The sequence below is a fragment of the Lepidochelys kempii genome, chromosome 3 (assembly GCF_965140265.1).
Source record: "Lepidochelys kempii isolate rLepKem1 chromosome 3, rLepKem1.hap2, whole genome shotgun sequence".
Classification (NCBI taxonomy): Eukaryota; Metazoa; Chordata; order Testudines; family Cheloniidae; genus Lepidochelys; species Lepidochelys kempii.
The window spans coordinates 208,601,170-208,615,343 of record NC_133258.1 but is presented as its reverse complement, the minus strand read 5'-3'; the positions used below and the strand labels follow the sequence as shown (position 1 = coordinate 208,615,343).

At 50.2% G+C, this 14,174-nt stretch overlaps 1 protein-coding gene across 1 annotated transcript in view; it reads left to right on the top strand.

Moving 5' to 3' along the window:
* MERTK (MER proto-oncogene, tyrosine kinase) overlaps positions 1–14,174 on the top strand; it is a 64,282-nt gene that overhangs the window by 10,960 nt on the left and 39,148 nt on the right. Inside the window, exons 2-4 of the mRNA XM_073339908.1 lie at positions 550–991; positions 3,469–3,569; positions 3,886–4,059. Of these exons, the coding sequence (XP_073196009.1) occupies positions 550–991; positions 3,469–3,569; positions 3,886–4,059 (717 nt within the window). The remainder of the gene's footprint in view (positions 1–549; positions 992–3,468; positions 3,570–3,885; positions 4,060–14,174) is intronic.

Sequence of the window (14,174 nt, the reverse complement as noted above, 5' to 3'; positions counted from 1 at the left end):
ACAGCGCTCTCTTTGCGCCGCCCTCCTGGGGGAGGGCTTCGGGGGCACCAAGTTGTCAGGGGGTGAGGCCTTACACCCCACCAGATCTAGGGGCTGCGTGGGGAGGAGCACCCACAGATCCACAAAGGGAGGAGCCATCACTTATGGAGGCCGGTCCCTTCACACAGCTGTGCCCCTTCCCCCCCGCCCCCCAACTTGCGGTGCTCTCATTGCCTGAGCAAGGGGCTGGGCTCGGCAGTATCGGTGAAGGGGGTCTCTGTGGCCGTGGATGGTATTTCAGGCCAGTTGGTGGAGCTTCACCAGCCGAGGGTCTGGCTCATGAACACATGCTGCATAGAGACTGGGGGTCTCTGCGGAGACGCCCTGCTAGTATTGGGTCTGCTCCACTGTGGGGATGGGGTGTGCCTGGGTCCACCGTGCCCGGGGTGAGGCCGTGGAGAATAGAAGCGTTGGGACTTCGGGGCTGCTGAGATGCACAGAACGCCGAATACCGCGGCGGGCTCGCTGCTGGCAATGAACAGGGACATAAACCTGGGTCTTATTTTGCAGAGAACACTGAGGGAAAGCAGGAGAGGAGGATGTCCCACCTGTCGCCATCCACGCAAGCATTGTCGGTGGACTGGCCGGCTGCGCCTCGACACCCCCGCTCCCTTCTAACCACGATGCATGATACCCCCAAAGCCGAAGCACGAACACCCCCCACGGAGCCATATCCTGACCAGGCCAATGCATCTCTCTTGGACGGAGCCTCTGCGGCCCACTCTCTACAGCTAATTAAATTCAATCCCACAGTAGGCCATGTAGTAATTAATGAGCATAAAGATTTCACGTTTAACTGCTCAATTAAGGTACCTCATTTCTTATTCAACCAAGACTCTTCTGTCATTTCCTTGTGGAAAGACGGGAAGGAGCCGCAGGAGCCTGGCCGCATGTCCACTCGACATTACCAGGTCATGGACGATGGCGAAATAACTATGATCTCTACCTTCAGGTAAACTAGCCAGCTGTTTAAAAGGTGGTTTGCCAAGTGCCATCTTCAGTTCAAGATGCAGCTAAAAAACTCTCGCCCAGCCCAGTAGCTTAGATCTCTGCACGCAGATCCCTGCAGAACAACTGCGAAGAGTGCCCCTGGAGCTCCGCCAGCAGGGTCAGGCCCGGGATAGATTTCTACTTGGGGGGCTGTGGTGTTTGCTGATCAGTTAGGTGTTTGTGAACCAACCCTGTGGCTAGGGTAACAGTCGGGGGCTGGTGGAAGTTTGGCTGTTCCAGTCTTTGATAACAGCACAGGCTATTCATACCCTTCCTGACTTGTCAGGCAGGTAAAACTGCAGACCTGAAAAGCTAGTTTAAACCCTTTCTTGCCTGATGGAAAATAGGAATCCGGTGATGACAGAAAACACAGGCTCACCCACATGCCCTTTGCTTTAAGTCAGCTTCCCAAAGCAAACCCAGGACCCCGATCTCCCACCCCCCTGCATGACAGACCAAGGAACAGAGCGGGTGGGAGATAGAGCTCCCAGATGGTCCGGCATGAAGCAGGGGCTGGGATTGATGTAATCTGAGCCCCCAGTCATGGCTTTTTTTTAAAGAAGGCAGATCCTCAGTCCTGCTGTGGTCAGGACGGCTGGACAAGGAGGCAAGGTTTGGCTCTCAGATGGGACAGAGCTCCTCTCTGTCCTAGGGTCAGATCCACTGGTGATGGCATTCAGCAAGGACTCACACCCAGGACCATGGCATAACCTTCACTAGGCAGGAATCGGCTGCATGAAACCCACAGTGTAGGGAGGAAAAGGAAAGGAAGATCCACTAAGCCAAACATAGGTTTCAGAGTAACAGCCGTGTTAGTCTGTATTCGCAAAAAGAAAAGGAGGACTTGTGGCACCTTAGAGACTAACCCATTTATTTGAGCATGAGCTTTCGTGAGCTACAGCCCACTTCATTGGATGCATCTAGCTCACGAAAGCTTCTGCTCAAATAAATGGGTTAGTCTCTAAGGTGCCACAAGTACTCCTTTTCTTTAAGCCAAACATAGACTCCCACAGATACTGTCCCCTCCCGCACTCCTCCTCCCACACAGCTTCTGAGTCCATGGAAAAACCCAGCTTGTCCATGACTGTCATTTACAAGAGGGCCCCAGAGCTGTGTTTTTCACCATTGTGGTTTGTAACAGGACAGCTGTGAGACAATCCTGAAACAAACACATATGCTGTTCTCAAAGCAAACGTCCCAGCATGCATCAGGTTCTTCTCTTTCAAAAGCCCCTAAAGTCACCTAAGAGTACCCATTGTGAGGGGATGAGGTTATGCCCCTAAAGTGCTTTGGAAAATGTTATCCCTAGGCCTTTCCATCCCCATGCCATAGGGAGAGACTGAGACTAGGAGCTGGGAGGGTGGCGGGGGGGAATCTGCTGCATGGTTCTTGTGCAGGGGGGTCACTAAGTGTGTGTTCCTCGTTAACCAGGTGCCTGACTTGAGACCTTGGGGACTGATGTAAAAAGTGCTGAGGTTTCAGAGCACGACTGAAGTCCCCGGGAGCTGGGTTTGGAATGTATATAATGCTAAGCCCTCTGCAAAATCAGGTCCTGGGTGTCTCAAATTGTGCTCCCAGAATTAGTGGGCACTTGTGACTGTAACCTGTCTGTGCATCAGTTCCCCTCCTGTCCTGTGGGGATAATAGTGCCGTGAGAAAATAAACGTTAAGAAATGTGTGAAGCACTTAACGATGGCAGCGTGCCGATGCGCACCATAGAGAAGCCTAGAAGGACGTTAATAATTCTGTTTTCAGAGCAGGGTTTGAATAGTGGCAACCACAGACCCACACATTAAATCCTGAGGATAAAACAATCTATTCGGCAGCTGCTCAGTAAGTGAGCACCAGCCACCCTGTGGACTGAATGAAGCAGGGTCTTCTGGGGAAAAAGCAGGTGATCCAGTAATTATGGTGGGTCTTGCCCACATGCTCAGGGTCTAACTGATCACCATGTTTGGGATCAGGAAGGAATTTTCCCCTGAGTGGGTGTTTCGCCTTCTTCCACAGTATGGGACACAGGTCGTTTCCAGGTTTAAACTAGTGTAAATGGTGGATTCTCTGTAACTTGAAGTCTTTAAATCATGATTTGAGGACTTCAGAACTCAGCCAAAGGTTAGGGGTCTGTTACAGGAGTGGGTGGGTGAGGGTCGGTGGCTTGCAATGTGCAGGAGGTCAGACTGGATGATCATGACCGGCCCTTCTGGCCTTAAAGTCTTTGAGTCCAGTCAAAGACTGTATCATAATGCATATACACAAGAAGGTTGCATCTTTTGAGTGCTTGACTTTGCAACCGTAACATTCTTTTAATGCCATTTTTGTGGGTAATACCTCCTGAGATCCAGCGTAAAAGTGTTCCAGCATTTCTCGTCTTTGGTGCCAGTGCACGGAAGCTGTTGCTGTGATAAGTCTCGAGGTGAATCCTTTCCTCTCCCCTGACAGCATAACCAATGCTCAGCGCTCTGATAATGGGTCCTACAGCTGCAAACTGAAAATCCACAATGAGGAAATTGAGTCAGACCCCATCTTTGTCCAGATGGAAGGTAAGACGGGGCCTGAAAGAGGCATTTAGTAACAATGCCAGCGCACTGGCAGGAGAGCTCGTGGCAGGGGTTGTGCACGGGGCTGGGCAGTGGGGAGCGGGAGTTGGACGGGAGTGGGAATGAGCAGTCCAGGAGCAGGAGATGGTGGAGCAGGCTGGGCTACCCAGTGTGGGAGGCAGGTGCCAGGGCACACAATGCCTGTGCTGAGAGCCACCGTTGCCCTGGCAGCGATGCTGGCAGGCCTGGACCTTATTGACTAGTAGTATTATTGTTGCAAGTGTTTTTAAGGTGCCCGTCTCCTTGTCTTTCTGCGTAGGGCTCCCCCACTTCCTTTGGCAGCCCCAGAGGCTGAACGTTACCAGGAACAGACCGTTCAACCTCACATGCCAGGCCGTGGGGCCCCCGGAGCCCGTGCAGATTTACTGGTTTTGGAACAGCAGCAGGGTGAATGACCAGCCGTACATTTCCCCCTCGGTCCTGACTCTGCCAGGTGAGTGTCGCCCGGGGGCAGTTTCAGCGCACGGGGGGCCGTTGCCGCAACAGGAGCGTGGTAAGCTCCACGGCTGCCCGGCTTGGCTGGCTGGCATTCGCCGACTGAACTCACTGCCGGGCGGTTGGCTGGCTGCGCCTGGCTAATGGCTGGCACGCAGAAGCAGCCAGGAACACGGTGGCCCTTGCCTTCAGCCATCCTGCTCTGCAATAGACGTGATCTCCTCTCGCTGCAGGGCTCACTCCCGTGTCGAATTGACGGTTACATCCTTGCACTGATAGACAAAGAGTCAAACCCTGCCCTGACGGACACGTTGGCCTAACGGGGATCGTGCCACGCCCCATTCCTCCGTACCACCTTAGAATGCAGAACCTGAACTGTGACCCCCACCAGGGGCTGATGCTGCAGTGATTGTTTGCGGGCCTCTGGCGGTCAAGGCTGTGCTGATCCCGGCTGGCCTCGAAGTCTATAAATCGAGGGCTCTTCCCGCGTCATACCCTTCCCTGGTGCAGGGCTGTCTAGCAGACCGGTGAGGTGATGCCGCTGAGGTCAGGGTTCATGCTTTGTTACACGGTGGTGGTGGGGAATGTGGGGCGTACATTGTGTTACTCTGCCCATTGGAGTGCGTGGGACCTGGCTCTAGAACCCATCAGTGAAAGTGAGGAACATGGTGTGTTAAATGAGGAGCCTTAGCTGGCTGTGGAGGGTTTGTCTGGGTGCGTGCTGCCCATAAGGGTATGTCTTCATTGCAGAGTTAACCCAGGCTCTTTCTGGGGTGTCTCTCCAACCCCTGACCCATCCACACACACTGGCTGAGTGTGATGCTGTTTTCAACCTGGGCTCTCTGGCCTGTCTGGGGCTATAGGCTAGAGCCTCTGTGAGGCTGGTAACCCGCCCGCTTGGCAGCAAGGACACAGGCTAAACTCTTCCAGTGCTGGTAGTCCTCCAGTGCCCGCCTACAACACCTTCTCCCCCGACCCCCCATGTGCCCAGAAGAACAGACGAGTTTTCCCACCGTTCTCACACGAGAGCAGCTCAGCACAAAGAACCGTGGGATAAGGCCCGAGGAGTCCTGGTTAGCCCAGTGACCTGAACTGGCTTTAACCTCGGAGCACGGCATGGTTTAGTATGGGGGGGTTGTGAGCGCAGGTATATTACAGCACTTGTTAGGGATCTCCTCCCAAATTTGAACAGTGAAACCACTTCAGCTCAGCTAACTCTCTGACTCGAATGAGCTGGACCATGAATTATTTGGGAGGTAACAGGATTTTGCACATCCCTGTGAACTGGGCCTCTTGCATGGCAGCACAATGCTTTACGCTTGGAGTGAGCGCATGGAGAGGGTGTGAAGTGAGCCCTAACTCAGCTGAACTGATTGTTCCTGAGGTGAAAGTCCCTGCTTTGCCTTCCCCTCCAGGCTCAGTATGGTGAGGGTGAAAACAAAGTCATTGCTCAGGCTTGTCTGACAGTGCAGCTTGCTGCGGGCCCAGGGACCTGCGTGGGTCAGCAGACTCGATCCCCGTTCCTGAGTCAGGCAGGAACACGGAGCCGCGGAGCTGAGGCTTGCGAAGTGGAATGGACGGGGACACTCGTCATACCCCAAGTAGCTCCCAAAGGGGGGCAGAGGCTATGTCTCCCCACTGGGAGATACAGATCGGCTTTGGTCACGTGAAGCTAAAGGGCTGGTTTTGGGGCTTCGAGCCGGTTTCAGTTTAGGGTTGGAAATTTCTTCTGACGAGGAAGTTTGCAATCAAACTCCCTTCCCCGCACCTAGAAACAGACCTTTCCAGCCAGCAGCCCCAGGGAACTGCGAGCACCAAGTCTATGGAGGAGGCTGTTTCTGATAAGAAGATGCACGTCTTGGTGCAGAGAGCCCAGAATTGCAAGGGAAGTCAGCAGGTGGCTCTAGCTTTGCTATGGTGCTTCTGAGGGTCGGGTCCCCTGCCAGCCCATGCAGCAGTCCCCTTAGGGTGTGTCTACATGCCAATTAACACTGCCCCCCCTCCCCCCGCAGCTGGGCCGTGTCAGCTGACTCAGGCTCACGGGGCTGTAAAACTGCTGTGTAGGCCTCTGAGCTGGGGCGGGAGGAAATGAAGTGAAATGAGGAAGTGAAAGCGGCATTTACTGCATTGTAGCTGGGTCCTCTCCATGGCTGGGTCATTGCGTGTATTTCCTTTCCTCTAAGGGCTGGATCCTCGGGACTCCTGCTGTGAGCGTCCGTGAGAACAGGCAGGGCTGGGCGGGAGGTGGGCTCTCGGGGGGCACACGTGGGAGCTGGATGAGGTGCATTCAGTCCATCCGTGTATTGAGTGATCTGAGAGGGTTATAGTAAGTGCAGGATCCCTGGGGCTCCTGGGCTGGATTTTCCCCTGAGGCCACTGGCCGCAAATGTAGGTCAGAGCAGCTATGGGACTGCAACTCCTCTGAATTGCACCGAGCACTCCTAGGCTGGAGCCAAGGATCAGGGCCCTTGGTCGTCCCCCCTGGTTTTAGCTTTCTCCCCAGACTCATCGCTCCGTGGGGTTGAGCGTTAGCACGTGGTTTCCCGAGAGGTGCCTGCTGAGTTTCACTCTGGCCTACAGCCTGGCGTGACCCTGGTGTGAGTGTTGCTGAGATCGCACCTGGTTACGCTCTGTTGCTGCTGCCAGGGGACCCCAGGAGGGAGAACAGATGGGGATGTAGAAGAGCTTTGGATGTGCATGGAGGGTAGGGAGGGGAATGAGGCCTGGCAAACCAGGATGAGTAAGGGAGAGAGACACGCACTCTCTGCAACAGACCTTATTCCCACTGTGATGTAAAATCCAGGAGGATTTTGCCATAAAAGATCAAAGAGGGGAATTTGCTTGATTCACTTCCAGCTGTACATGTGGTATGCTATAGCTGGCATGTTTTGGGTTCCAGAGCGAGATTTTAAAAGGCAGCGAAAGCTGGAAGATCTGACTCATCCCTTCTGCATTTTCTGTCTGTTTAGCAAACTCTAGGTCGGATGGTTGGAGCAGTTTTTCTTGCACAAGTCGCCCTATTGGCGTCAAAGGGACAACTTGCATGAGCAAGGGCTGTTCGGTTGAGCAAAGGATTCAGTGTAAGACCCTGACCCCCGTGATTATGGCCTAGAAAATTAGAAGGTAAAAATAAATCCTCTTTCCAAAAGCGTTTTGAAACCATTGGAAAGAACGCTGGGAAATCCCAGCTCTGCCAGGCAGATAGGACTGAAATACAAGGATTGCCTTGTTTTTATGGGATTTTTAATTGAAAACGGGAAAACTTCAGAGATATGTAAAAGGAAGGAAGGAAGCCCGTGAATAACCCCTGCTCCCCATTAAACAATTCTGGGTTATTGTGCCAAGCGTTTCTTATCACTGTGAGAACAGGAGCGTGAATAAGGACTCGTCCATAACATCGCATCAGCTGAAAAATATATCCCCAGGAGAGAACGTTGGAAACGAAACTTGCAAAAACATGCAAAAAGCCGATTGCAAATGGTTAAGTCCCATTAGTAAAAGTCAGTGGCTAGGAAGTGAAGGCAGTTAGTTTTGACAAACACCACTGTGCAAAAGGCTTGGGAGCACTATTAGAGCTAGTCGGACCTGTCATTAATTTCAGTAGGAGGTGGGCATACTTTGTTGTCATTTAGGTGCATGCGTGCTCTCTCCGTGCGCTCTCCCAGCTCTGTGCAAACAGTTGGTTCAGCAGACCTCGACAGCACTACCAGAAAGAACAACCACTGGCATAGTTCAGTGACAAAGGCACTCGGCCAGGTTTATTGCCCTGGCTCCATGGCTACAGGTATGCTAAAACACGAGTACGCTGTGGCAAGGACTCAGCCCAGTCTGCAGCAGGACTTTCTGATGCCCCCTTGGCCACACAAAGGGTTAAGGTGAGGTACCCCAGTCTTTACAGACTGAGACAAACATCTTCCATGCCACCTCACATGTTCCAGGACACCTGCTTGTTGCCTCCCTTTGTATTATGCTCCAAGTGTCTTGGGCAAAACATCCTCTTATCTGGTGTTAGCTCAGGATGACCCTGAGCTAATCTTCTGGAGTGTGTTCTCACGTACACCCAGTATCTGTTGCTTCTTAGAAGTACCTGTGTTTTAGCCACGCTGGCAATACTTTTGCCAAGGGCGCATATCAGACGGCGCGCTTGTAAACATCTGCTTTAATCCATGGCCTGATTTTGGTTCATGGCCTCTGGTTCAGGCCTTGAATCTTGCACCAAGCCCAGTGCTCCAGGCTCTCTCTCTCCTACATACTTTATAATACTTCTAGGATAATTAAAGAGTAGCTATACTGTAGTTACAGCCCAGTTCTAATTACTGATAGCTGTCATTACCATTAATTCATATAACCAAAAGGTGTCCTTCATGTCTGCTTTACTCAGCTTTGCCCAATTGGTCTCCTGCCGAATTCCTGTCTGTCTTTTAGAATCCTGGTACATTAACTCCATGGTAACCACCCTGTAATTATTGGGAGTGAGGAAACTCCACATTTCCACCTCAGATATTTAACTTTAAGAGAAGCAGTCGGATGCTGAGAAGCATTATGAAAATCTGAATGGAAACTAGGAATTCCTCAGAAACCTGCAACATGTTTCATTTCAGACTTCTCAAGCTCTTCCCTCTGGAGATACCAGGCACAGTGCTAGAATTGGTGGTAATTAGTCTTATCAAAAGTTAGAACAGTTCTGTAACTACACGCTAGTTAATGATGTTGTAATATGATGTATATCTAATGAGAGTAATACTCCTACAATCATTTCTTGCTTGTATAATCGTAAAGGGGATCCAAGTGTGGATGAAATCTTGATATCCATCATCAAAATGTCCTTTTGAGCATTGCTCGTTTTTATTTTACATTCTGCCTCCTAGTCTGATGGGAGCGGAAACTGAATGAGCCCTTGTTTACTGAATGGATTCAATGTGTGGAACGTATATTGGGGTGTGGCGGGAATAAGGGATAATAGTGATAAATAATACAGAGAGGTTGGAAAAGGGGCGATCTGTGGATTTGGGCAGCTTGGAAGATGAGCCAGCGCTCCGGAAGATGTAAAGTGAACCAAGTTCTAACAACTCACTGGTTTGTTTCACTGTTTGCCAGACTCTGGGAAAGGGCAACAGGGGATAGATCACGTGCTAATTGCCCTGTTCTGTTCATTCCCTCTGGGGCACTTGGCACTGGCCACTGTCAGAAGACAGGATACGGGGCTGGATGGACCATTGGTCTGACCCAGTAAGGCCGCTCTTATGTGCTTATGTTCCTTACTGTACCCTTTAGCTTTGGAACCCATTGGCCCTTCTGCAGTAGTCTAGGCTCTGAATATGAATAATTCACAACATGTTAGGTCTGATTTATTAGCCCACTACACAATCGTCTACTTACAAAGGGCCAAGCTGATGGCAAAGCGTCCATTCACTTTAAAGGGTCAGGATTTGACCCATAACAAGCGCTTGTGTTTCAATGCTGCAGCAGCCTCTGGACCGAGAGACCATTTTCCCTACCTCCGGTGCGCGTCTCTGGGCAGGTGATTGATCATGGCAGTAGCAGTGCTGGGCCTGCAATAGGGCTTGTTGGCAGCTGCCGCCCCGGGAGTCCGTCTGAGAGCAGAACGCACCAGCAGTGCGATGGGAAGATTCCTTTCCCCAGCTCTCCTACTGACCAGCAAGGGCTATAGCTTCCCACCCCATCCTTGGAGTGGGCAGCAGGGGCCCTGTAAGTAGGAAAATATACCCCTCCCACTCAAATACCCTGCGGTGGACAGGGACACGGCGCCTCCAAATCGCTGCCTTAGACACAGATTGTCCATTGGCAAAAAATGTGTAGGTGGGCGGCTCTGCCCCGCTGCAGAGGGGCTGCTGGGCTCCTCCCCTCGCCGGCAGAGGTGGCTTAAAGAATTGCTGCCCCCTGGTTACTTCAAGTGAGGCACTTAAGTTTGGGCGCCCTCCCCAAACTCCTTAGGAGAGCCCTGGTCTCAGTGGCCTGTCTCTGTGTCCTGCACGCCAAGGAACAGTGTGTCCCCGGCGTCAGCGTGTAGGATCGTGCCGAGGAGGAAGTGGGCTGGGAAAGGGGACACCCAGACTCTGAGTCTGCTGTGGTACCCAGAGGATCCCACAACATGTTGTGTACATACTTTTCCTTTCCTCTTGGATTCTGGAAGCACTGCCCGGTATTCTGGCCTCTGTCCCACTGGGTAAGCCGCCCTTTCAGATAAGGGCACTGCCGACATTCCTTTGTGATCAGCAAAGGCCAACACAAAGCATAAGCAATGCCTTCATCCTAGTGTTTTAGCTAGAAGCCAGTCAGCCTTAGATTGTCTGTCCCCGCTGGAGCGCACCAGACCCCTCAGTCCAGATCCTTTCCCAGCAGGGGTCTCTCAAATCCCTTCCCTGTCGACCCCAGCATGGACCTGGGCAGGTTGAGCGGTTTCATTGGCAGGGAGAGGGCCGGAATTCTGGGCCCTTCCAAACTAGCGCTAAAATATTTGTATGAGATTTAAACTTCCCTGGCCTGACTTAAGGGCAAGTAGGGGACTAAAAACTCCCAGGATGGCCAGAGACTGAGGTCCATCTATAAAAGCCCAGGGCCGAGACCGCAGCTGGTGCGTCTCAGCAGAGCCTGTTGACTGCAGTGTACTACGTCACGTCACCCCAGCTGAGCATCTAAGCCACGGTGTTCCTCTTTGGGAGTGAGGGTACTGGCAGACAGAGGTGGACCCGATCTAAAAGTCCCGCCTGGAGATTACCATCAAAGTTCCCCTGCCTTTAGGAACAGGTGCTGCACAGGACTCGGGGGGCTTTGGTCCTGTGCCCACAGAACAGGCAGAGGGGTGGGCTAGCCAGCTCTTGTCATTGTAGGACGTGTCTTGCTCTTTGTGCCTAGGAAATGCAAAAGAAGGGAGCTCTTCAAGTGGCTCTTTAAACTGCCAGGGCAGCCACCTCTGCTGCATGTTTAGGAGGGAGCAGTGTGAGCCTCACGCAGCACAACCCCAGTGGCCACAGCAGCTGGCAGCACCAGCAGGTCCTGGGGGGAGGGGGGGTGTTAGGTCCATCCTGCGACATTCCCCAGAACGCACAGTCCCCTTGCAGCGGTCCAGGATGCTCCTTTCTGCACAAGGCTCACGTTCCCGTTGGTAAGAAGTGAGGTTTTGGGTGAGGCACAGTTATCCGGATGGGGGTCACATCTGGACCCCGGGGGGTTCCGCTGCTGTTATCACACTTGGATGACGTGAGCAATCTTTAAAAACAAACCAAAGGATGAAAGGCTATTCTCATGGGTTCTTCCTCTTTCTGCCTCTCCATTTCTCAAATGGGGCAACAGCTGCTACTGTGGGCTACAGAAGTGGGTCTTCCTCCTTGGTTTCACACTCTTACATTCTCTGCTTCTTAGTTAAAGTATTTGGGTGAAATCCTGACCCTACTGAAGTCAGCAGGAGTTCTACATAGGTTTTTATACCGCGCTCATCATGATAGTATCTGGGTGCCTGGCTTCACTGGGACCAGGGTGTCACCTTTCTCCTCCCCTGTTTCCTGGGCTGCATGTGCAGAAATGCAGCCTACGGCAAATTTGAAGTGGTTAGGGCAAAAATGGGTTATTCATGTTCATGGGGGAAAAAATAACTTTTTAAAAATAAAAGAACATAAGAACGGCCATACTGGACCAGACGAAAGGTCCATCTAGCCCAGTGTCCTGTCTTCCGACAGTGGCCAGTGCCAGGTGCCCCAGAGGGAATGAACAGAACAGGTGATCATCAAGTGACCCATCCCCTGTCACCCATTCCCAGCTTCTGACAAACAGAGGTTAGGGACACTGTTCCTGCCCATCCTGGCTAATAGCCATTGATGGACCTATCCTCCATGAATGTATCTAGTTCTTTTTTTAACCCTGTTATGGTTTTGGCCTGCACAACATCCTCTGGCAAGGAGTTTCACAGGTTGACTGTGCATTGTGTGACGAAATACTTCCTTTCATTTGTTTTAAACCTCCTGCCTATTAATTTCATTTGGTGACCCCTAGTTCTTTTGTTATGAGAAGTGGTAAACAACACTTCCTTATCTACTTTCTCTACACCAGTCGTGATTTTATAGATCTCAATCATATCTCCCCTTAGCCGTCTCTTTTCCAAGATGAAGAGTCCCAGTCTTATTAATCTCTCCTCATACGAAAGCTGCTCTGTTGCCCCTTTCTGAACCTTTTCCAATTCCAATACATCTTTTTTTGAGATGCGGTTACCACATCTGCACACAGTATTCAAGGTGTGAGCGTACCGTGGATTTATAGAGAGGCAACATGATATTTTCTGTTCTATTATCTATCCCTTTCTTAATTATTCCAAGCATTCTGTTCACTTTTTCGACTGCCGCTGCACATTGAGTGGATGTTTTCAGAGAACTATCCACAATGACTCCAAGATCTTTCTTGAGTGGTAACAACTAATTTAGACTCCATCATTTTATATGTATAGTTGGGATTATGCTTTCCAATGTGCTATGTTGCAGTTATCAACCTTGAATTTAATCTGCCATTTTGTTGCCCAGTCACCCAGTTTTGAGAGATCCTTTTGTAGCTCTTTGCAGTTTGCCTGGGTTTTAACTATCTTTAGTAATTTTATATCATCTGCAAATTTTGCCATCTCACTATTTACCCCTTTTCCCAGATCATTTATGAACATGTTGAATAGGAATGGTCCCAGAACAGACCCCTGGGGGACACCACTGTTTACCTCTCTCCATTCTGAAAACTTACCATTTATACCTACCCTTTGTTTCCTATCTTTCAACCAGTTACCAATCCATGAGAGCACCTTCCCTCTTATCCCATGGCAGCTTACTTTGCGTAAGAGCCTTTGGTGAGGGACCTTGTCAAAGGCTTTCTGAAAATCTAAGTACACTATATCCACTGGATCCCCTTGGTCCACATGCTTGTTGACCCCCTCAAAGAATTCTAGTAGGTTGGTGAGACATGATTTCCTTTTGCAAAAACCATGTTGACTTCTTCCACCAACAAATTACGTTCATCTATTTGTCTGACAATTTTCTTCTTTACTGTGGTTTCAACCAGTTTGCCTGGTACTGAAGTCAGGATTACAGGCCTGTAATTGCCAGGATCACCTCTGGAGCCCTTTTTTAAAAATTGGCGTCACATTCCTGCTTCTGATGTACTTAAAAAAATGTTTGCTGTTACTTTTTGAGTCTTTGGCTAACTGTTCCTCAAATTCTTTTTTGGCCTTCCAAATTGTATTTTTACACTTCATTTGCCAGTGTTTATGCTCCTTTCTATTTTCCTCACTAGGGTTTAACTTCCACTTTTTTGCCTCTCACTGCTTCTTTTACTTTGTTGTTTAGCCACGGTGGCTCTTTTTTGGTTCTCTTACTATGTTTTTTAATTTGGGGTATTTAAGTTGAGCCTTTATTATGGAGTCTTTAAAAAGTTTCCACGCAGCTTGCAGAGATTTCACTTTTGGCGCCGTACCCTTTAATTTCTGTTTGTTTAACCTCCTCATTTCTGTGTAGTTCCCCTTTCTGAAATTAAATGCTACCGTGTTGTGCCGCTGTGGTGGTTTTCCTGCCACAGGGATATTAAATTTAATTATATTGTGGTCACTATTACCAAGCGGTCCAGCTATATTCACCTCTTGGACCAGATCCTGTGCTCCACTTAGGACTAAATCAAGAATTGCCTCTCCTCTTGTGGGTTCCAGGACCAGCTGCTCCAAGAAGCAGTCATTTAAGGTCTCAAGAAACTTTATCTCTGCATCTCTTCCTGAGGTGACATGTACGCAGTCAATATGGGGATAATAGAAATTCCCCATTATTATTATTAATTTTTTAATTTTAATAGCCTCTCTAATCTCCCTGAGCATTTCACAGAAACTGCAAACTCTCCCCTTAAATTCTCTTCCTCATGTGTGAAGGAGTGTTGATGATCAGGCATGGTTCATAGCTAGCTGAACACCTGGGAATTAGTATCTTTGTGTGGCGAATGAAATTAAATGAGCTTGAAAGAAATGCAGGGTGGTGAAAGGACTTCCCTTTGTCCTGCTAACATTCACCACCGCCTGGCCATTGTCCTGTTATAGTGTACTCTATGTATCGTATGACTTTTAAAAAACTAACTTTG